This window comes from Scyliorhinus torazame, chromosome 2 (assembly GCF_047496885.1).
Source record: "Scyliorhinus torazame isolate Kashiwa2021f chromosome 2, sScyTor2.1, whole genome shotgun sequence".
In the NCBI taxonomy this organism is placed as follows: Eukaryota; Metazoa; Chordata; class Chondrichthyes; order Carcharhiniformes; family Scyliorhinidae; genus Scyliorhinus; species Scyliorhinus torazame.
The window spans coordinates 325,333,805-325,357,328 of record NC_092708.1 but is presented as its reverse complement, the minus strand read 5'-3'; the positions used below and the strand labels follow the sequence as shown (position 1 = coordinate 325,357,328).

The following is a 23,524-nucleotide window of genomic DNA, read 5'->3' as shown; positions in this document are numbered from 1 at the left end:
TCACCTTTTGTACTAGTCTACCATGAGGGACCTTGTCAAAGGCCTTACTGAAGTCCATATAGACAACATCTACTGCCCTACCTGCATCAATCATCTTAGTGACCTCCTCGAAAAACTCTATCAAGTTAGTGAGACACGACCTCCCCTTCACAAAACCGTGCTGCCTCTCACTAATACGTCCATTTGCTTCCAAATGGGAGTAGATCCTGTCTCGAAGAATTCTCTCCAGTAATTTCCCTACCACTGAAGTAAGGCTCACCGGCCTGTAGTTCCCGGGATTGGGAGATATGGCGATGAAGTAAGAACTAATATCTCAAAGTGCTTCACCAATGCATATGGAAAGATGGACAGCAATCCACAGAAAATATTTGGAGCTGAAACCAAAAGCTTGTGCAATATAAGAGAGCTTTGATGTTAAAGAGGGAGAGGGACATTGGAAGACTAGATTGCTGAAGACATGATTTAAACACAAGGTCGATCATTTTAAATCCGAGGCATTGTGGCACAATAGTGATGAATGAGTGGGATTGATGTGGGAGAGAATACAGTCAGCAGAGTTTGAGTTGAAGCTTACAGAGGGTCGAGAATAGCCAGTTGGCCAATAGCCCAACTGGAGGTGACAAAGGCACAAATGAGGGTTCAGCAGTAGATGGGCTGAGGCAGGGCCAGGGGTGGAAAATGTTATATGGGGATGAAAATGGCCTTTGGGATGAACAACATAGGAGGCCAGATTTCACAATCTGATTGGCAGGCAGCTCTAGCAGTCCCAGCAGCGCCAGAACACAGCAGTGGACACTACCGGGACTACCAGCATCCCTGTGAATGAGAGTGATGGCCACTGGAGTGCAGTAAATCCTGAGATTTTAGGTCAGGAAATGATCAGGCACCCTCAGGAGTGAGAACTTCACAGGCAGGGGAAGACCACTTTTTTTTTTGTGGGGGGTTGTAGTAAGTCCACAGAGGCAGAAGTCCCTTCACCAGAATTCTTTTTATTAACCAAACCGCCAGCAGTACAAAATATGTGCATTCCACTTGCTATTTACACTGGGAATGCAGATGATCTGACACTCCCTGTTATATACAGAGAAGATGTTCCCTGATTGGGCCACTAATCAGGGAAGTCGTATTCAAATTGGTCAATCTCAAAGACCTGGCCGAAGTCATTACAGGGGGTTAGAGGACAGCACGGTGGCGCAGTGGATAGCACTGAGACTACGGCGCTGACGACCTGGGTTTGAATCCAGCCCTGGGTCACTGTCTGTGACGAGTTTGCATATGCTCCCCATGTCTGTGTGGGTTTCACCCCCACAACCTGAAAGATGTGCAGGTTAGGTGGATTGGCCACGCTAAATTGCCCCTCAATTGGAAATATATATATATATATTAGCTTCCTTTGAATGTCCAGCATGTTATCCTGTTTCTCTATTGCAAATACTGATACAAAGTGATCAGTAAACATTTTCTTACTTTCACTGGCGATATTATTCTGCTCAGTTTTCCAGCGGCCCACATTGCTCCTCGGCCACTCTGTTTCATATTCCATTTTAGTACCTTCAAATAATTCAATAAGGTTGGTCAAAGATGAAATCTATGCTCGCTGTCATTCATCGCATTTTCAGTTTCTTAGCTGTTTCCCTATGATTCTTTGAAGTCATTGGGGAGGTTTTAACAGCCTGTGCAAAGGAGGTGCATGGACTGAGCCACACAACAGCCACAATACCTCCAGCCACCAGTGGCAGGAGCGGTCGGAGGTACGGAGTTTCGCCGGTCCGCGTCGAGTCTTGCGTCGGCGGAGATTCGTTGTCAAATGCTGCAGTTCGTCTCGTCCCGGCAGGCTCTGCTCGGTGCTGAGCATCAACATGGCGGATCCGAGGGAGAAAGCGCTGCAGGATTATAGGAAGAAATTACTGGAGCACAAAGAAATTGACGGCCGTCTGAAAGAGTGTGCGTTTCCCGTGTTTTACTCTTATTCCGTGGGCTGTGGGGCGGACGCGGCTTCCGCGTGTTGTGTGAATGAACGGAACCAGCGCCAACTCGCTTTGTCATGTTGGATGAAGCCGGGGCCGAGTGAATCGAAGCTCCAGGAGCCGGGGCCTGCCCCGGCCCCAACTCCCCAGGATTTCACTGCGATTCATTCGCTAAAATGTAGGGAATTTAGTGCTGGCTTCAGATGTGACGTGTCCGGGGTCTGTTCTGAGCCCCAGTTGCCAATAGTTGATCACAACTATCAGACACCTGGGCTACTAATCTGGAGTCATGTATTCAAATCCCATCCTGGCACCCGGTGACTTTAAATTCAATTAATCAAATACATTTCTATTAGTATTTAATTCCAAACGTATCAGTGAAGCGGCTGGATTGTTGTAAAAATCCAAATGCTCACTAACGTCCATTAGGGAATGAATTTACTGCCTTCAGCTGGTCTGGCCTATTTGTATGTGATTGACTGAACTGACTTCTGAAATGTTCCAGCAAGCCATTCTGTTGTGGAAGGATGGGCAAATATGTCTTGGCCTTGCCAGGGATGCTCATTTATCTTAATGCATTAAAACAACTTGACTCTTGATTAATGGGATAGATGTTGAGGTGTGTTAATTACAAATTTTCTGCAATTAAAACCATGAACCCAGAAGTTGTTGGTCTATCGTACACGTTAATTCATAGAATTCTATAAAATAGGAGGCTTTGGTCCATCAAGTTTGTGTCGACTCTTTAAAAGCTATTTAACTAGTCTTACCATCTTGCTTTTGTGGGTCGAGTACAGGATATTTATGTAAAGGGTCTGTTTAGCTCACGGGCTGGTTTAGCTCACTGGACTAAATCGCTGGGTTTTAAAGCAGACTAAGGCAGGCCAGCAGCACGGTTCAATTCCCGTACCTGCCTCCCCGAACAGGCGCCGAAATGTGGCTACTAGGGGCTTTTCACAGTAACTTCATTGAAGCCTACTTGTGACAATAAGCGATTTTCATTTTATTTCATTTCAGTCAGCTGGGCGGCTGATTTATGATACAGAACATTGGTTAAATTCCCAGCTGAGGTTATTCCTGAAGGTTCCTCTCACAGATTATCACAGAATTTACAGTGCAGAAGGAGGCCATTCGGCCCATCTCTTGGAACGAGCACCCTACCCAAGGTCAACACCTCCACCCTATCCCCATAACCCAGTAACCCCACCCAACACTAAGAGCAATTTTGGACACTAAGGGCAATTTGTCATGGCCAATCCACCTAAGCTGCACATCTTTGGACTGTGGGAGGAAACCGGAGCACCCGGAGGAAACCCACGCACACACTGGGAGGATGTGCAGACCCGCACATACAGTGACCCAAGCTGGAATCGAACCTGGGACCCTGGAGCTGTGAAGCAATTGTGCTATCCACAATGCTACCGTGCTGCCCGATCTTGAGGTTGAATTAGCACCTGTCAGGAAAGCAGCCTGTGGTCATCTGGGACTATGGTGACTACTTTTATTTATGCTTAAGATGTAGTTTTGAATGCAGTGATCTATATTTTATTTGATTTTGAGATGTTGCTTTAATGTTTGATGCATTGACAAACTGCTTTGAATGAAGGGATGTTAGGATTTATACATTTTCATGTGATTGAGCTGTTTCATTATGTAAATTGATCATTTTGTATCTATTTCATCAGACATTTTTAAAATATGTTTTGTACCCAATAATAATGCCATATATTAGCCAGACAATGTATGAAAATAGAAAGTACTGGGAATATCAGGCCAGTCAGTATCTGAAGTAGACAGCCAAATTAATGAATTTTTTTGTTTCCGATTGCCAGCAACAGCAGTGTTTTGCTTTTTGTGATAGCAATATGCTCTACATGGAAATTGCTTGAGAACTGAATGAAGATTAGATAAAAATCTCAGCAAGAGAGTTAGAATGAGATGAAAGTTATTTTTAAATGAGCCTAAATCCTAAACATGTTTGTAATGTTTTGTAAGTCCTACTTAGAATCATAGAATCCACAGTGCAGAAGGAGGCCATTCGGCCCATCGAGTTTGCACGCCTCCACCCTACCCCAGTAACCCCACCTAACCTTTTGGACACTAAGGGCAATTTAGCATGGCCAATTTTTTACATATTGCACCAATACAATACAATTATCCTGTTTAAGCAAGCTTTTAATTTCTTTAAACATATTTTCACGAAGAAGATAGCCTTTAAATTAATTTATGGAAAAATAATAACTCATGAATAATTTTTGTTTCCTGTGAAATATTCCACAAAACTATTTAGTTATATTCGGGTTTGAATCTTTTGATCAGATTTTGTATGGCTTCATGCTTCGTATATTAAAAGGGAAGGAACAGTTGTCATATTTAATATCATAGAAAACTTGTAGCAAACTATGTTGCATAATATTGTAAAATCTATTGTCTTCAGATCTTTGCTACTTCTGCAATGCTTTCTCCCACTGACGAGAGATTTTGACTAATGTACCATCCAATTCACAAACACCATAATTGGTGGGTAGGAACAGTTCTGCTATATCTTGAGAACATCTCTACTGTAATGTAAGACCTCGAGAGGTGTTGCTTGCTACCCCATTTAACTGGAGATTTATAGATGTAGGGGAAACCTTTTATTCTTTCATGAGATGTGGGTATCACTGGTTAGGCCCGCATATATTATCCTTCCCTAACTTGAGAACTGAATGAAGATTAGATAAAAATCTCAGCAAGAGAGTTAGAATGAGATGAAAGTTATTTTTAAATGAGCCTAAATCCTAAACATGTTTGTAATGTTTTGTAAGTCCTACTTAGAATCATAGAATCCACAGTGCAGAAGGAGGCCATTCGGCCCATCGAGTTTGCACGCCTCCACCCTACCCCAGTAACCCCACCTAACCTTTTGGACACTAAGGGCAATTTAGCATGGCCAATCCACCTAACCTGCACATCTTTGGACTTGTGGGAGGAAACCGGAGCACCCGGAGGAAACCCACGCGCACACGGGGAGAACTTGCAGACTCCACACAGACAGTGACCCAAGCCGGGAATCGAACCTGGGACCCTGGAGCTGTGAAGCAGCTGTGCTAACCACTGTGCTAATGTGCTTAAACCTGAATGTTTAAGAGCAATGGCCTGTCACCCGGCCCAAGTGTTGGATTTGGGATTACCCCAAAGCTGTGTTTTGGAATCCCTCTGGGAAGTTTCCAGGTAAGGGTTTATGCTGCAATTGCCCTGAAGTGCTAATTTCCCATGGCAATTGCGCTGTGCTGGGAACCATCCTACAGAAGCGATTTACAATAGATAACTTTGGATAGTTCTGGCAGTGATATGCTAATAATTACTCTGACACCCCCCCCCAATCGAGGTTGGGGGTTTGGAAGATGCTGCTGAAGGAGGTTTGGCAAGTTGCTGCAGTGGGTACAGATCAAGAGGGCTGCAATGTCCTACATGGTGTTGAGCTTCTTGAATGTTGTTAGAGCTGCACTCATCCAGGCCAGTAGAGATTATTCCATCATACTCCTGACTTGTGCCTTGTAGATGGTGGACAAACTTCGGGGAGTCAGGAGATGAGTTACCCGCTACAGGATTCCCAGCCTCTGATCTGCTCTGATAGTCATGGTATTTATGTGGCTGGTCCAATTAACTTTTGGTCAGTGGCCACCCTAGGATGTTGATGGCAGAGGACATGGCGATGGTAACGCAGTCGAATGTCAAGCGATGGTAATGCTGTTGAATGACATGGGGAGATGATTTGATTATCTCTTAGTGGAGATGGTCATTGATCACGTGTGGCGTAAATGTTACTTGTGATATAGAGAGACTGAAGTGCTGCTTGGAGAGAGTGGTTAAGAAGAGATTCGATAAGGTGTTCAAAATCATGGGAATTTGATAGGGTACTTAAAGAAATCCTGTTTCCAATTAAGGGTTGCTAACTAGAGGATGTAGATTTAAGGTGATTGGCAAAAAAAAAAAGATGTGATATATGCTTTTTATTTTTACCTACCGAATTGTGTGAACAGGCATGCGCTGTGCACTATCTGAAAGGATGTTAGCAGATTCAATATTAATTTTTCTAGAAAAAATTAGATGTCCTTGAAATATTTGTTTATGGGGAAAGAGCAGGAGAGTGGGATTAATTGGATAACTCTACCAAAGAACCGACACAGACATGAAGATCATGTTGCCTCCACCTGTGCTGTAAAGAAATTACTGGAGTGCCGCCTTGTTAGTCTGTCAATCTTGCAAAATTAAAGTGCAAACCTTTTACCTGTATACAGTAAGAGAACAACTGAAGGAACTTACCAAGCAGTATGAAAAATCTGAAAATGACCTCAAAGCTCTTCAGAGTGTGGGACAGGTAAGAGTTTCTGATTCTTTCAGCAAATATCAATGGGTATTTTGCTGCAGTTTCTGTTGAAGATTAATAATAATTTGTTTTCCTCAGATTGTCGGCGAAGTGCTGAAACAGCTTACAGAAGAGAAATGTAAGTGTTGCAGCTTAATTGCTGGTGACTGCAATTCACCTTAACCGGCATAACAAAGCAATTAAAATGATCTTTTTTTTCCTGTGTAGTTATTGTGAAGGCTACAAATGGACCACGATATGTTGTTGGCTGTCGACGGCAGGTAAAGTATTCAAGATTGTACACTGTTTGAACCATCCATTTACCCCCATATACCTCCGGGGGCGTTTGTTTTGTTTAATTAATTTAATAAAGGAGAAAGAATAGAGTTGCTAAGTTGTCAGCTACACGCTCCACTGCCACCTGGAACCGTATGGCTAAGTCGGTAAAGATAGTCTAAACTATAGTTCCTTGTCTGTACTGAATTAGGTAATGCCGGAGTTGGGATGTGACAATTGTCCTTATGACCTCTGCCTCAGGCGGGGAAATCATTCATTATTCGATAAGAAATTTGAGGTGGTACCATGATTTTTTTTAAAAATCCAATTAAGGGGCAATTTAGCATGGTCAATCCACCTACCCTGCACATCTTTGGGTTGTGGGGTGAGACCCACGTAGACATGGGAAGAATGTTCGAACAGTGATCCGTGGCTGGGATTAAGCCCGGGTCCTTGGCGCTGTGAGGCAGCCACTGCACCACCGTGCCGCTCTAAGATATCATGTTTGTTGTATTATACAACAGGGACCAAATTCTCCAAAGGTTGCTCTTGCTGTGAAAGTTTAGCATAACAGTTAGTTATATCTCTTAGCAGACATTTTATTCAAGCTGAATTACCAAATAGGTTTATTCATTAGAGAGATCTTTTTCAATATCATTGTGAGCCGGTCAACAAAGAGACTAAAAAAGCCAAACAGGTAGGTTGAGTTCTTCTTCCAGTTCTAGGCAGTTGACCTTTCAGGTAACCTTAGCGATCATATTGCTTTTGGAATACTACTTGTGTAAACAACGTATCATCTCCGTGTTTATTTTCAGGAATCATAGAATCCCTACAGTGCAGAAGGAGGCCATTCGGCCCATCGAGTCTGCAACGGCCCTCTGAAAGGGCACCCTACCAGGCCAATTCTTCATCCTATCCCTGTAACCCCACCAAGGGACAATTTATCATGGCCAATCCACCTAACCACATCTTTGGACCGTGGGAGGAAACCGGAGCACATGGTGGAAACCCACGCAGACACTGGGAGAACGCGCAAACTCCACACAGACAGTCACCCGAGGTTGGAATCGAACCTGGGTTTCTGGTGCTGTGAGGCAGCAGTGCTTGCCACTGTGCAGCCCCAAACCTTGTCATAACCTTGTAACATTCATCCTTTTCTCTGTAGCCTTTGCCATTGAGAAGCCACCCTGCCATTTTACAACGGTTTTTCATATAAGACGAAATAGGTGCAAGAAAGACCATTTGGCCCATCAAGTTTGCTCTGCCATTCAATAAGATTATAGCTGATTTGATTGTGGCCATAACTCCACTTTCCTGCCTGTCCCCCTTATGGGCGGTCAATCCGTTTACACACAGAACTTTGATAATTAGTTCTTGGTAATACATCAGTAGACATTTTAGAGAAAAGACCAACTATCTGGTGTGATAATTTTTGTACTAAAGCAACATTGTGAAGTAGATGAGTCCAAAAATTCCATCAAAATCATTTGGAGGAAGGTATTGATATAGTCTGACTTGAGTCAGCTGTGCCGTACGAGTGAAATAGCGTAATGATTTTAAAACTTGCTGCCGTAAAAATAGCACGACTGGCATTGGTGAATTTTGTGCAAATGAGGCATTAAATAGCGAGCCGTGAGATGTGATTCTTAAAATATTTCCTTTCTTAATTATATCAAGAAACTGAAAAAATTGAAAATTTTCAACAAATTAGATTTTGCCGTTGTAAATATTTCTGATATCCTGATTCTGTATCTTTTTCTTTCTTGTTAGGACATTTCTGTGGGCGTTATATAGTGTCTATTGTGATGTAATATAAAAGGGTTGCCAATATTCTGATTCTTATTAGTGATAGAATTGTAGATATTTACAGCATGGAATCTGCTTGTTTAATCATTTATATGCGAGCTTTTAATGAAAGCTATCCCAAATCAATTCACTGCCTTACTTTAACCCTGCATCTTCCTCTGCAAGCTTTCTGGGCCCTCAGCTCTGGAATTTCCTCTTCTCTATTTTTCCTCCTTTAAAGCCTCCCCCTTTGACCAAGCTCCGACCTCTTTATGTGGATAGATATTAAATCTTGTTTAGTTTAACAGCAACCTGTGAAGTGTCCTGGGACATATGAACATTTTTCCTGCTAGGTTACATGCCTGTACCACACAGAGTACACTCATGCTGTTCCCTGTAAGATACTGTATAATTGTTGCCATTCAAACTATTTAAAGGTATTGCACATTGAAATCAGCAGGACACTCATAACAAATTTAGTGAGTGTGTTGTATTTAAATACTAGTTGTTATTAATTGAGTCAGATTTATTTCCTGCCAAATACCTTGATTTGCTTTCACTCCTTTCTCTCTCCCTAACCCAATTGCTTCTATTAATCTGTAAATGTACCGACTATATCAAAAATATCAAACGATCATTGTGCCATCAGGATATTAATGTAAAGTTATTTTCTATATGCAATTGTGTGTCTCTCTATTTGATAACTGTCTATCTTCTGAACTCTACTTTTGCCTTATTTTGCATGCACAAATGTTGAAATAAATTATGTTTTTCTTTTGGATCTGAACTATGCAGGCATAGAACATGTCCTTTGTTTAATTGTCTCGTAATCTAGAAGTTTTAGCCTTGAACTTATTTAAAAGAAACTTTCTGTTGTAGCTAAATACTACCTGGACATATTAGTGATGTGGAATATATACAATGGAAGTAGTCCAGGTAAAATTCCAATAATCACTTTCTTTGAATATTTGTCCAGAAAATCTTGTGCCTAATTTATTGTTTTAAAGTTAAAGGTCCGTATGGGATGGATGACTTCTAAAACTGACCAATATTGTAATATTATAAATGCGGTGAGCTGATTGAAACAGTGGGATGAGAAATATTAGGAACCACGGCTGCATTACAAAATGCTGTGCTTAAGTGGATGCGCTAATGATGGCAACATGGTTAAGATGATCCATGTATTAAAGATTTGGTCTTATTTCAATATAAAATATCTTGTGCATCTCTTGGAACATGCAAAGGCAATGGATCATAAAATCAAGGAATAGTACAACACAAGAAGGCCAGTCGGTCTGTCGAGTCTGCACCAGCTCTTTTAAAGAGCAATCCAGCCAGCCTCACTCCCCATCTCTTTCCCGCTATCCCTGCAACCTTTGCTGTTTCAAGCATTTGTCCAAATCCCAAAGTCTACTATTGAATCTGTATTCACTACCCCATCAGGCGGGGCATTCCAAATATTAACCACGCTTTTCTTGTCATGTCGCTTCTGATGTTTGTACCAGCCATCTTAAATCTGTACCCTCCGGCTGTTGTTCAACATTCGGCTATTGAAAACAATTTATTTTTATTTTCCGGATTTAAGCCCTCCGTGATTGTAAACAATTCTCTTGGATTTCTTTGCTCACAAGAGAAAAAGCAAATTTTCTCCAGTCTATCCGTGTAACTGTAATCCCTGGAACTAAATATGATGCAAAAGGCTCCATAATGATTTTATGAGAAACAAGAAATATTTTTATTCATATTGTGCTTCTAACCAAGTTAAGCACCTCCTGGCATTTCACTGTACCATAATCGTAAGGAGGGATTTGCTTACTGATTTTTTTTTTTAAACAGAAGCCATAAAAAAAAAAAGAAATTTGCATTTTCTGATCTGTTTTCTTTGTTTCACAAATGCAGCTTGAAAAAAGCAAGTTAAAACCTGGTACTAGAGTTGCCCTGGATATGACAACTCTGACTATAATGAGGTAGGTGTTGTAATGTAAGCCTTTTGTTCAGTAATAAAAATTAAGCTCTATTATGGAATATTGCAGTATTTTAAGAATATCAACTAGAGGCCCTTGCATGATAGCCTGATAGATTTTATCTGGTCCACCTGCTATTCGTGAATACGTATTTTTTTAATGCCTGGTCATTTGTTGGTAAATGGTGGTGTTTCCTCTCGGTATAATTTTTTTTTAACAACAAAACGTGTTCATTCTACCGTACATTATTAAGGAGCATTTTGGGGATTGAGAATGGTGATGGTTAAAGATTTTGTTTTGAATTTTGGCTTGAGCATGGTGGAATAACATTCATGAATATAATAATAAGTGCAGAACAAGGCCAGCACTTAATACAAGTGCAGAACAAGGCCAGCAGCGCGGGTTCAATTCCCGTACCGGCCTCCCCGAACAGGCGTCAGAATGTGGTGACTAGGGGCTTTTCACAGTAACTTCGTTGAAGCCTACTTGTGACAATAAGTGATTATTATTATATTTATGAATGTTATTCCACCAGGCTCAAGCCAAAATACAAAACAAAATCTTTAACCGTCACCATTCTATAATCATAAAAATGCTCCTTAATAACGTACGGTAGAATGAACACGTTTTGTTGTCAAAAGAAATATATATAAATAACTCTGTGGCTACAGTCTAATCCGTTGTACCATTGGGAAGTTATAAATATATTGTACTTGTGTAACAGGTATTTGCCAAGAGAAGTGGATCCATTGGTGTATAACATGTCCCATGAAGATCCAGGAAATGTTACTTACTCTGAGATTGGTGGATTGGCTGAACAAATTAGGGAATTGAGAGAGGTGTGTTACAAAATTTTAGAGAAATATTGAACTGTGTTCTGTAAAGCTGTTTTGCTTAAGTTGAAACTGTTCTGTGATTGCAGGTTATAGAGCTGCCACTTACAAACCCGGAACTGTTCCAGCGTGTAGGAATCATTCCACCAAAAGGATGCCTACTTTACGGACCGCCAGGTAAACAACTACACTTGGATGTTTTAATGAAATTACTTTTGAGTAGTTAGAAATCTATCCTGTTATCCTATTGTATGAAATTGAAATGAATGCATATTTTGTAATATTTAAATAATCCTACCACCTTATTATTGGGAAGTGTTATTCCTGGTTGAGAGTTGTGAATTTATTTTAGGGAGGTTCTGTAAATGACCTAAACAGTCATGTCATTGTTGAAGTTGCCATTCATGTCTAGATGTAAGAATATTAGTTGACTCTTATAACTCGTACAATTTATCTCACAATACAAGTAATTCTATGGATATTCTTCCCCCCCCACCCCAAATGGTAGAGCAGAGAACCATATTGTTGCTTTAGCCCACCTGAAACTATTCATGTACCATAGAGTCATAGACCTTTACAGCACAGAAAGAGGTGTTGTAATCGTGTCTGTGTCGGCCATCAAGCACCTTACCGATTCTAATCCCATTTTCCAGCATTTGGTCAGTAGCTTGGTATACTGTGGCATTTCAAGTGCTCATCTAAATGCTTTTTAAATGTTATAAAGGTTCCCGTCTCCACCCTTTCTGGCAGTGAGATCCAGATTCCCACCAACTGTGCACGTCTTTGTAGGAGAATAGATATTGGAGGATGAGTCATCCAATACCAACCCTAACAGTTAGCCAAGAGAAGAGACCAAATGTTTTTAGACGGTCATTTCAGCTGCAAAGTGATGTGTAGCAGGAAAAAAAATCTTTAAATATTTTTTTCATGAATAAAAGAGGTTTGAATTGACAAACACACAAATCATGCAATAATAGGGAGAAAATAGGTTTAAGAAATTATATATTTTCCAAGGAAAAAAATGTATGTGATCTTTATCTTTTTCAGGTACAGGGAAAACACTGTTAGCAAGAGCTGTTGCTAGTCAGTTAGACTGCAATTTCTTAAAGGTATGTTCGAGAAAAATCTAACTTGTTGGCCTGTTTTGAAAATAACGTATAGTAATGAATGTTAGCGAGGAAAATTCATTCATTTGTGAAATTGAAGATTTTGAACTTTTTTTAATAGGTCGTTTCCAGCTCCATTGTTGATAAGTACATTGGTGAAAGTGCTCGTTTAATCAGAGAGATGTTCAACTACGCCAGGGATCATCAACCATGTATAATTTTTATGGATGAGATAGATGCTATTGGTAAGCTTGCTTCCTCTGCCTTTTCAATTCAAATAATTAATTTGTAGCAAGATTTGCAGTTTAATTTTCATTTCAATGCAAAATCATGTTACAACAATCATCTTTGATTCCACCTGTGGTGCTCCATTACACAATGAAATTATTCTAAAGCTTAGCTTTTTTTTTAACTTTTGAAGTGTGATGCTCTTGCTTTGCCTCTTTAGAAATTACTTGCCTCATCTCAAAGTTAAACTGAATCTTAAACCTGCGATAAAAGGTGCTACAATCACTATTTTGCAGGTGGTCGTCGTTTCTCTGAAGGCACCTCAGCTGACAGGGAGATTCAGAGAACCCTTATGGAGGTAAGGGCATCATATTTCTGATTTAAAATATTGGAGATGTGCATTGCCAATAATGAATTGAACCACCCAGATTTTGCTGCAGGCAGACTTCAGCACCGGTCACATGACCCATTAATTCAACTTAATTTATAAGCAGAGCCGATAACCTGACTTGTAATATCTGACAAATACTTGAAAACCACTTGAACATGATAGAATTTCTGTTGGCAGTCTTTTGCAAATTGTCATTTAATGCAGGTAATAAGGATCAGACAAAATTTATAATTAAAAATTTTACTGAACGTAATAATCCTAGAATTTGAGATTTCAGCAGATAAAGATAAATAGATGAAAGAAGCAGCCCATCAACACATTTTCCTTCCTACCCTCCTCTGCATGACATTCATTATTCTTGTGTATATGAACATACAAATTAGGAGCGGTTGTAGACTCCTCGGGCCTACTCCGCCAGTCAATAAGATGATAGCAGATCTTATTGTGGCCTCCGATCTGTATCCCCTACTTGTATAGCATCTCTATTGTGTTTCCTTAAATTATGAGTTGATGAACAACTGTACCTGCAGCTAAGCCAAACCTTTGAAACAGTTATACTTCACTAGTCATCCTCATTTATGACTGAGTATCCCCACGTAAGAAAGTGAAAGTTGCCAAAGTCCCACAGGACCACAACTGCTTCCACTTTGAGAAAGAGAGAGCTGACTGGTGGTCATTTAACCTGAGGGTCACCACACCTCAGGCGAGGGACATGGTAATCTCATGGTAATCTCAGCCGGCACGGGAATTGGACCAGTGCTGTTGGCATCACTCTGCATCACAAACCAGCTGTCCAGCAAACCGAACTAACCAACCTCCCTACGTAAGAAAATATTATCTAGGTAGTTGCTATTCCAGGACTGTGGCTGTAGAAGGATTTTTGTGGCAAAATCCCTCCCCTACCACAACATGTATCAGAGTTTGTAGTTTATTTAATTGTATCCTTGAAATGGTGAATCACATGTCTGCTGCTCAAGTCCAGACACTTATGAAGTCACACAATCCTGGTTATGTAAAATAATCATCATTTGTATAAAGTCATTTTGTATATATGGTAAAAGAGACCATTTTGTACTACTACATGAAAGAGTGGCATTTGTGTCTGTATGACTGAGGCTAAGTACTTGTATCCTGGACAAAATTGATGACCTAACTGCATTACTTTGTAGCTGCTGAATCAAATGGATGGCTTTGATACTCTACATAGAGTTAAAATGATAATGGCTACAAACAGACCAGATACTTTGGATCCTGCTTTGTTGCGTCCTGGCAGACTTGATAGAAAGATTCGTAAGTATCATGTCGAAGTTGAGATTGTTTTAGGGAACACATTATGTCGAAACAAAATATTGCAAAACAATGTAACTAAATATTATTAATATCTGCGCTTCTAGATATTGAACTTCCAAATGAGCAAGCAAGATTGGATATTCTGAAGATCCATGCTAGTCCCATCACAAAGCATGGTGAAATAGGTATGCTAAGATCTTCCACCTTTTTTGCATATGTGAACCAAATTTATTTAAAAGTGCAAATGATAGAGGATTCTTTTTTTTTAAAAAAAAATTTAGAGTACCCAATTCATTTTTTCCAATTAAAGGGCAATTTAACATGGCCAATCTACCTACCCTGTACATCTTTGGGTTTGTTGGAGTGAGACCCACGGAGACATGGGGAGAATTTCAAACTTCAGACAAACAGTTACACGGGGCGAGGATCGAACCCGGGTCCTCAGCGTTGTGCGGCAGCAGTGCTAACCACTGCACAATCCGTGCCGCCCAATGATATAGGATTCTAATGCAATTAAAATCTTTTGTATTATGGCTGATTACAGAATTAATGTGTTATGGTTTAATAATGAACCTCTGTCCAGTCATTATATGATAGAGCTTGCTAAGGTTCCAGTATGTTGCTGAAATTGGTATAACCTAAAACTGGGATGAATAATTCAGCTCCATGGCCAAGATCAGCATCTGTGACTTTTGCAATGCAAATGTCTTAAAATCCATTCAATGGGGAAAAAAATAGCCATTTGATGTTGAGTACATTTTTTTGTGAAATGTTATTGTTAGTTGAACTCTGTGTTTTAAAAAAATGTGTACTGCAGTAATACCTTTAGAATCATAAACATTCCTGAAGACAAGACCTGTTTCTTGCAGTCAGTGGCAGAGCAAAGCTGTATGCTGCTGACTGTTTTTAAAAGGACATGCCTACTTTTTTCGTTGGCTTCAGTGGGAATTTGCCCTCGCGTCTGCGGGGTGGATCCATTTGTGAGGTAAGCGGGCAGCCCTAATGGCATGACACAATCTTGGCCAAGCCACTCTCCCTGTGATGTCACAAGTTGAAGACTCGCCTCTTGAGTATGCTTTCAGCTCAATGACAGACAAGTGTTTTAATTGTGAATTTCTTTTGGTGGGACTGAGTATCTGGGGTGGAGAATAGCTGGAAGAATGGGGATGTTGGTGCAGGAATGTTTTGACACTTCTATTGATTTTCTGTAGCATTATTCAAATAAGAAAAGGGAGTTCTCAGAATTCCTGATCAGTCATCATACTTCAAGCAAAATACATTGGGCATGATCTAACGGCCGCACCTGACTCTGGGCTCGGTACTTAGCGAGATCTAATGGGCGGGATCCGTGGTTGGCCTCTGGGCATGGATGGCACTGCCAAACTGGTATTTTACCGGTGTTGGGGATTGGGCCTGGGGGAGCCCTGCCCTTATGGGATAGGGAGCAGGGGGCTCAAGGACCCCCCAACAGTGAGTTGGAGCATTGACGTGGTCTGGGGGTCACATTGGTGGCTCTTGAGATCAGGACAGCGTCCCAATCTCTTCCTTTATTGGCGAGCAGAGCTCCTCAATGCAGGAAATGCAACAGAAAACAGAATGTTGTTAGATAGCGGGGTTGTTCCTGGCGTAACGTGCTGGGAACGACCTTTCTAATCCCACCCAGAATGAACTCTTTTTTTTTTTTCTTTTTTGTTAGATCGTGCCCATTATCTCTGTGTGAGCTCATGGGACATGTTTTGTGTATTTTGGATGCTCTGTTTGCCTACAAGACAAATGATTACGATTTTCTTAGATCAATGGCTACAGAGTACTGTGTACGTCATCCCTATTTGAAATTATGGAGCAACATAATAACGCTACTGCGATATTACTTATGAGCTGCACCACCTGTCAGTGTTTTACCAATGATACCTCACTCCTTGTCAGGTTTTGATAACTTTGTTTTTTTAAATTGATAGCTAAGGTGAATGTTTGGTAATTATGTATGAAAATTAAAAAGTGACAATACTTTTGCATGTCACATATTAGATTATACACCTTGCCAAGCTCTTGTCCTTCTGTCTGTTTTAAACAATTAAACCAAGTGACAGGTTTTCCATCTTCTGTGCCTTGGATCAACTTGGCATGTGGAATATAAGATGAGAAAGAGACATGAAAAGGCAGTCTGCTGAGTTTCCCACTATCTAGCATGGAAAAGCAGACTATATCCCTTACAAGTGTCTATTTGTGTTCCACCATGTAATCCAATATGTAGAAGAACAACAGAAACTGCCGCTACGTTTTCAGGTTTTAAGCACACACTATTTCACTCCTGTTAGTGATTACATACTCTTTAAGGACTCGGACCCATCTGCTAATTACATGCAGAATGTTCAGCTCTGTGCAGACTTCAAGATAGGGCCACAGTTTGTAAAATCTTTCACTACACTGTATATTTAATGACAATTTGTATTAGTCCGTTATCACATGGGTTGCAGCACCATGAAGCATTTATGCATCTTTTGGACCTGATGAGAGATAAAATGGTTTTGACTACCATTTGTATGATACAGGGATATGGTTTGTGTCCTGTACTTAAAATACTTTTTAAAAATACAGTATAATAAACCTTGCTATCAGGACAGAGTAGGTGCCTTGTTTCAACCAAAAATTGATCGTTTCATATCCAGAGACAGATTTTGTATCATTTATGTAATCGGAAAGGAAGGAAGCCATTTACACTTTTATCCACTTTTATCCCTTAAGGTTAAGTTAGAAATGAAGGATAACGCTCATCTATGATAAATAAGCGTAACACACTTTAAAAACACACCCCATTCTTTAAATAAATAGTATGATTGCCATATATTTAATACTTACAGAAATCTTGCAATATATAATGAGCTAGATTTTATGCTCCCAGCCAGGGTGTTTAAAGGCGGGAGTCTCATGAAATGCAGGAAATCTCTCCCTGAACCATCCAATGCCCTGTTGAGGGCTGCAGGGCAGGAGAGTACAGCAACTCATCAAATCCAACCGAATGGCTACATGTGATTGGCTGACAGTTCAGGACCAAATAGAGGAAAACAACTTTTTGTAATTCACTTTTAATGGTGACTTTATCTACACTTTGTGAATTGATTCATATCATTAAATTTATTCAAGCTAGTGCATCTTTTGGTTAATCTTACAGATTATGAAGCAGTTGTGAAGCTGTCGGATGGATTTAACGGTGCAGATTTGAGAAATGTTTGCACCGAAGCAGGTATATTTGGAAGTCATTTCAACTTTTGAATAGCCATTGAAATATATTTTTTTATATATATATATATATATATATATATATACATATTTTTACCTATATACAAATGTGAAATTATTTTGCACTTAATTGTGTAATGTTTTGCCCATTTTGGAACATCATTTGCTTTCTCTTGTGATATGAAAATAAATATTATTTTCAAACTTTTCTTAATCAGGTATGTTTGCAATCCGTGCTGATCGTGACTATGTTATCCAGGAAGACTTTATGAAGGCTGTTCGCAAAGTTGCTGACTCTAAGAAGCTAGAATCCAAGCTTGACTACAAACCCGTATAAAATAGTCCTCCCCCCAGTTAACTGTAATTGTACAGTTTTAAAGGGATTTAATTTGCATACAAAAGAGAGGAATCTGATGGTGGTTCTATACAGTAAATCATTACTATTATATAATACTATGCCGCAGACAGTAGGTGACCACAAACCTTGGTGTTCTGCTGCATTATATATGTAATGACTTGTTTTTTAAGCCATAGTTTGGCTGCTGGTAACAATATTTTGTTGAAAATGTTTCCAAAATGTAAATGTCAGCACTGAAACATGGCTGTCTTGACAATGTAATGTATTCTCTTGTACCCAAATGACACTTGAAGCCTTTGTGGTGCGTTGCTCAATTTACAACTTTATCGTTTTTTGATCAATTTGATTCATTTTCCCTCGGCCTCAATAAAATTTAAATTTACAAGAACGTGACCAGCTATTTGTTGAATATTTACCTAATGCTTGCAAATCTCCTGTGGCATTTTCATAATGAGTCAGATATTTTAATCCAAGTAGCGTTAACCAGGAACATTGACTTATCAATCATGAGAACTGTGAGCACTGGACCGAAGATCTAGGATCTGGTGGGACAGGATGGACAATTGGAAACCGATGCTGCAGAATTTCCAATACATGGTCCCAAAAGCACTGTGACAGAACATCTACCCATAGTGCACTTTGTAAGTTTGCCAACTCATAGTGTTTAATAGAAAACATATGTCCATAACAAAAGAAAAACAAACTCACGGCTCAATGTCTACTCACTTTCTCAGCTTTTGTACAGATAGAATTCATTTAGCCTGATCATTTATTCTGAAGAGAATGGGTTCTAGATGAATATGTACAAGTAAAATGAAGTGAGTGACTTAAAAAAAAGATTAAAATGTTTTTTCACTGTTAATAAAGAAATTACGATCAGAAGTGCTGATGATCACAGATGTTTTCTCTCTGCACAGTTTTTAAATACTCAACAGCATTTAATAAATGTAGTCATTTGTCTGAAATGAAGTTTTGAGAATTCAATTTCCATTTTCTTTCAAGCGTTTTGGATAACTGGGACACTGTCAAATTCTCACAGAGTGAGAGGACATGCTTTTCATAGTCTTTATAATAATCCTTATTATTGTCACAAGTAGGCTTACATTAACACGGCAATGAAGTTACTGTGAAAATCTCCTAGTCGCCACATTCCGGCGCCTATTCGGGTACACGGAGATTTCAGAATGTCCAATTCACCTAACAGCATGTCTTTTGGGACTCGTGGACACAAACCGGAGCACCCGGAGGAAATCCACGTAGACACGGGGAGAACGTGCAGACTCTGCACAGACAGTGAAGTGACCCAAGCGGGAATCAAACCTGGGACCCTGACGCTGTAAAGCGACAGTGCTAACCACTGCTACTGTGCCGCCCTTGCATTTTTGTTGACAATCAGAGTTGACAAAGTGCATATACTCCGAATCCACAGATAGTCACTGTTCAGTTGTGGTGAAAAGAATTGCAGTCAACCCCAGATTTTTAAGATCAGGTATTGAAGTGTAAGCTTTGATTTTTAAAACATTGCAAGACAATTCAACAGGTAATTCCAGTTGTATACAATGTTTTATTTTCATTTGAAACCTTGCGGATACTTGAAGTTCAATTCGTGAGAAACGAGTTGCATGAGAATTTTTTTTAAAAAATACTTTATTCAATCTGTTTGAAAAATTATTTCCCTTTAGAAATGTTGAATAATTAATTACCACTGGTGAGGAGTGTAGCCACCTGGGTTGGCCACTTCCCGACTTAAAATGGAGATCCGCAAAGACTACAGGGAAATTCAGCCAACACAGGCAAAAACTAGCACGTGCAAAATCCTGTGTATTAGAACTTGCAAAAGACCAGACAGCACTGAAACTCACAGCCATCTGCATACTAATGAGCGATCCCGCGGAACAATCGAAACATGTAAGGTGAATAAGGCCAAGCCAGACTCCTCGGCGCCAGCAGGAGCCAAGACAAAGGAAGGCTAACGGACACTCAGGAACCGCCCAGCGATCAGGGAACAACTCCAGTATTGGAGAAATCGATCCAAGTGATCGAAACGTAGTCCAATCACTTGGAACCAGATACGGGGTCCGCCCCGAATGGCGCGAAGCCCCTGGGGATTATAAAGTAGAGCCCCCAAGTTCAAATCAGTCTTCTTGGCAGGGTCACTCAGCAACGCGAATCAACCCTTGACAGTGAACTGCCGCAACAACCAAGTAAGTCTCCGGTCAACACTCGCTACGAGATAGGCGCTCCTAGCTACCAGTCCATACCAGCTTTTGAATCCTGCAGACTCAGAATCGAACGAAAGGCCATTTGTTCCCCTGACCTGGTGATCCAGTTCTGAAGCTAGGTATAGGCCTTTTAACGATAGAAATAGTCTAGAAAGTAGAGTTTATGCATGAGTAGTGATTTACTGTGTATAATAAATGTGTTTTGATTTGAATCTTACTAATTGGTGCGTTGAGTTATTGATCAGTACTTGAACTTGAACCTCGTGGCGGTATAAAGATACCTGGCGACTCTAGAGCAAAGTTTATAGAAACAGCGCAAATTCAGTAAAGACCCAACGGGCACCGAATTAAGAGCCAACCAAAGTTAGCAACATTTACTGGTGACATCCTGACGGGACCCGATTTAGAAGTGGCTTTACCACTCCGGGAGAACCCAAAATTTTAATTGGAATCCAATTGGGAACAGAAAAACCACAAGTGTTCCAGCCGTTCGGATCAATCCTCATAATTCGGAAGCGTGTTAATGCATGCGTAACTAACAGGGCTATAAGGCGATAGATTTTTGTTGCGAGAAACTGTCGGGAGTATGTATTCCGGAAAATAGCGAACGCCATACCCGTGTTTACAGCACCGCCTTAGTACCCCTCGTTCCAAATTTTAAAAGAGCGTTCAGACAGGAAAAATGGCAACGAAGGCAATGGAACGCCTTATGAACCCCCAGGAATTCGAGGTTGCAGCGACCAGCAGTAGAGTAGGACAGTGTCCCGTTTGTGAAGAAGAGATCAGGAAATATCTTAAAGGGAAAGGATGGCCCCTTTGGAGTGAATTCTGTGATAATGAGGAAACAGGACCCGGGAGTATAGGACATACTTGGTGGGAGTAAGAAAAGCTGAGGGAAAGCTCGCAAGCCGGTGGCAATCGTGTCCTGTCTGGCACAATTGTGAGGCACAGAGGAGGTTGTTCGGACACACCGCAAAGAGATAGAAGAGAGACATCGAATGAGCAAGGTCGATGTTAGTGAGATTGAGAAGGAGAATACAGATTTAAGAAGGAAGTTAGCAGCAAAGGACGGAGAGGTGGTTGATGCCAAGTGGGCACACCACCAGTCTTGTCAAGCGCATCTGAGCAGCTTCCAAACTCAGTACGATAAGGCCTATCAGGACACGCAACGTGCAGTCCTGGTAAGAGAAGAGACAGAGAAACAGGCAGAGGCATTGCAACGGCAGTGCAGCGATCTAAAGGCAGCATTAAGAGCACTCCATACTACCACCACGGAGCACAGACAACGCTCATTAGATCACGCAAAATGCAGGAAGCAGATTGCGGAACTGCAGTCTTTGCTTTCAGTGCAGAATGGGTTTCAGAGCACCTTTGGATCCCAATTAGATGAGGAAGACGGCCCTGATTGGCAAGAATTAAACAAAACCGTGCATAGATATGTTCAGGGAACATGTGCGCAAGGAAAGAGCCAAAAGAGAAAAGCACCCCAACCCCCCACAGAGCAGATAGATCAGGCACCCATGAATCCAGTAACCACCCACCGCACAGTCACATCCGAAGGAAACACGGAATTCCTTTACACCACCCCCTTAACCGTGACCCAATTACGGGACGCGTGCAAAAAGATCACACCTTTCCTCCCCACCTCAGACCCCCACCACTTCTTTGCTAGAGTGAAGCAGCAGGCGACCATGTACGGCCTGGATGAGCATGAACAAGTGAAGCTCACAGTTTTGAAGCTCACGGTCGTAGCAGCCCTTCCCGACCCACAGAATGTAGGAGGAGGCACCCTTGCAGAGATGCACACGGCGATACTAGATGCGATCGGTTACAACAGAGGTGACCCAGTAGAAGGCCTAAATAAGGGCAGGCAGAAGAAAACCGAACGCCCCACAGCGTTTGCTGGATGCCTGTGGATTCATTTTACAGCCGTTTTTGGAACCTTGGACCACGTCCATTTGTCCCAAGACAACATGGCCAAATGTCCTGCTCCCTTATCTCCCATGCCACAGAGGCAGGAAAAAAAGCCTGTACCAATTATGACCCCTCGGAAGAAGCGCACAATGAAAAATGGGTTTTAAAGAGATTGTCCCGCGCCTGGGAGAAATCTGTCCAAAACAAACCCGCAATTAGGAAACCCGAAGACCACCAGGCAGAGGCAGATATCCAAGCATTAAAACGCACCAGAACCCCGCATGGGTGAATGAAGGCAGGAACAGCGCCCCACAGAAACCACAGGAGTGTTACAACTGTGGACAATTGGGACACTTTGCACGAGAATGCAATGCCCCACGAAAACCACAGAGAGCCCAGCAGGCAGGCACTCTGAATAATAACAAGACAGACAGACCTGAACAGAACTGACTGACTGTGTTCGGGCTCCCCCAGTTGGGTCTGCGACACCCTTTGGGATAGGTCCGGCCGACAAGTCGTTGCAGTGAAAATACGGGGTCAGCCCATCGAATTTCTCTGGGACACACCACAATTAATTCCTCCACCATGTTCCAAAAAGACACGTGGCCCACTACAGCCACAATCACCCTCAGCGGCTTCACAGGCCACTTAAAACAGGGACACATCACAGCCCCTGTACTCATTCAAATTGGCAACATTACGACAAAACACCCCATAGTTTTGGTCGATCTGGACCACACAGCAGAACACATTTTGGGCATTGACTTCATGAACTCCCACAACCTTTCATTTGATCCAGTAAACCAATGTGTGGAAAAACAAAGTCAGCAAGAGCCCCCGCAACGCTCACAGTAGGTGAGTATGCAAACAAGATTAGCGCCGTCGGCGATTTTTGGTTTGACCCGACCACGATTAGCACGGACAAACAGGTTAGGGCAGGTCTTCAGAAAGATAGGACCGCATTTGCAAGTCATAAACATGACTGCGGCAGAATGGCTGGTTCGGTTCAAATAATAGGACCTGACCCTAGACCCCAGAAGCAATATGGATTTCCCCAAGAGGCAGAGGGAGAAATCTCAAAGGTTATTGACAGCTTATTAGCACAGGGCGTACTTAGATCAGTAGCCTCTACTAATAATGCCCCGATTTGGCCAGTGAGAAAACCCGATGGATCATGGCGACTGACCATCGATTACCAGGAACTCAACAAAGTCACCCCCGCAGCAGCCCCCACGGTAGCCACAAGTCCCGAGACCATGCTCAAACAGGGACTCAACTCACGATATTTTACGGTTTTGGACGTCAGTAACGGATTCTGGTCCATTCCATTGGCAAAAGCGTGCCAAATTTGCCTTCACTTTTCAAGGACAGCAGTACACGTGGACATGCCTTCCACAAGAATTCCACGACTCCCCCTCCATTTTCCACCGACAGCTGGCAAATGGATTATCCAAATTTTCTCATCTCGAATGTCTGGTCCAGTATGTGGACGACCTATTACTGTAGACAGACACCAAGGCAGAGCACATTGAGCTTCTGGCCGAACACCTAGAACTCCTACAGCAGATTGGTTGTAAAGTAAACCCCAAGAAAGCCCAA

General features: G+C 41.4%; 1 protein-coding gene across 1 annotated transcript; it reads left to right on the top strand.

Annotated features, from left to right (window-relative positions):
- Positions 1-1,765: 1,765 nt before the first annotated feature.
- psmc6 (proteasome 26S subunit, ATPase 6) lies at positions 1,766-18,177 on the top strand. Its single transcript, XM_072489740.1, has 14 exons — positions 1,766-1,944; positions 6,251-6,330; positions 6,418-6,457; positions 6,547-6,599; positions 10,279-10,346; positions 11,068-11,182; positions 11,266-11,353; positions 12,224-12,285; positions 12,404-12,527; positions 12,807-12,868; positions 14,071-14,191; positions 14,296-14,376; positions 17,364-17,435; positions 17,650-18,177. The coding sequence occupies exons 1-14, from the start codon at positions 1,860-1,862 to the stop codon at positions 17,766-17,768; spliced, it is 1,170 nt and encodes a 389-aa protein (XP_072345841.1). The 5' UTR covers positions 1,766-1,859; the 3' UTR covers positions 17,769-18,177.
- The last annotated feature ends 5,347 nt before the right edge of the window (positions 18,178-23,524 follow it).

What these genes read in the sequence shown, in the direction of transcription:
- psmc6 (XM_072489740.1), top strand. Translation starts at nt 1,860, where the DNA reads ATGGCGGATCCGAGGGAGAAAGCGCTGCAGGATTATAGGAAGAAATTA. An exon ending in TAGACTGCAATTTCTTAAAG is followed by an intron (nt 12,286 to 12,403) that starts GTATGTTCGAGA and finishes TTTTTTTAATAG; the next exon opens with GTCGTTTCCAGCTCCATTGT. An exon ending in TTCAGAGAACCCTTATGGAG is followed by an intron (nt 12,869 to 14,070) that starts GTAAGGGCATCA and finishes ATTACTTTGTAG; the next exon opens with CTGCTGAATCAAATGGATGG.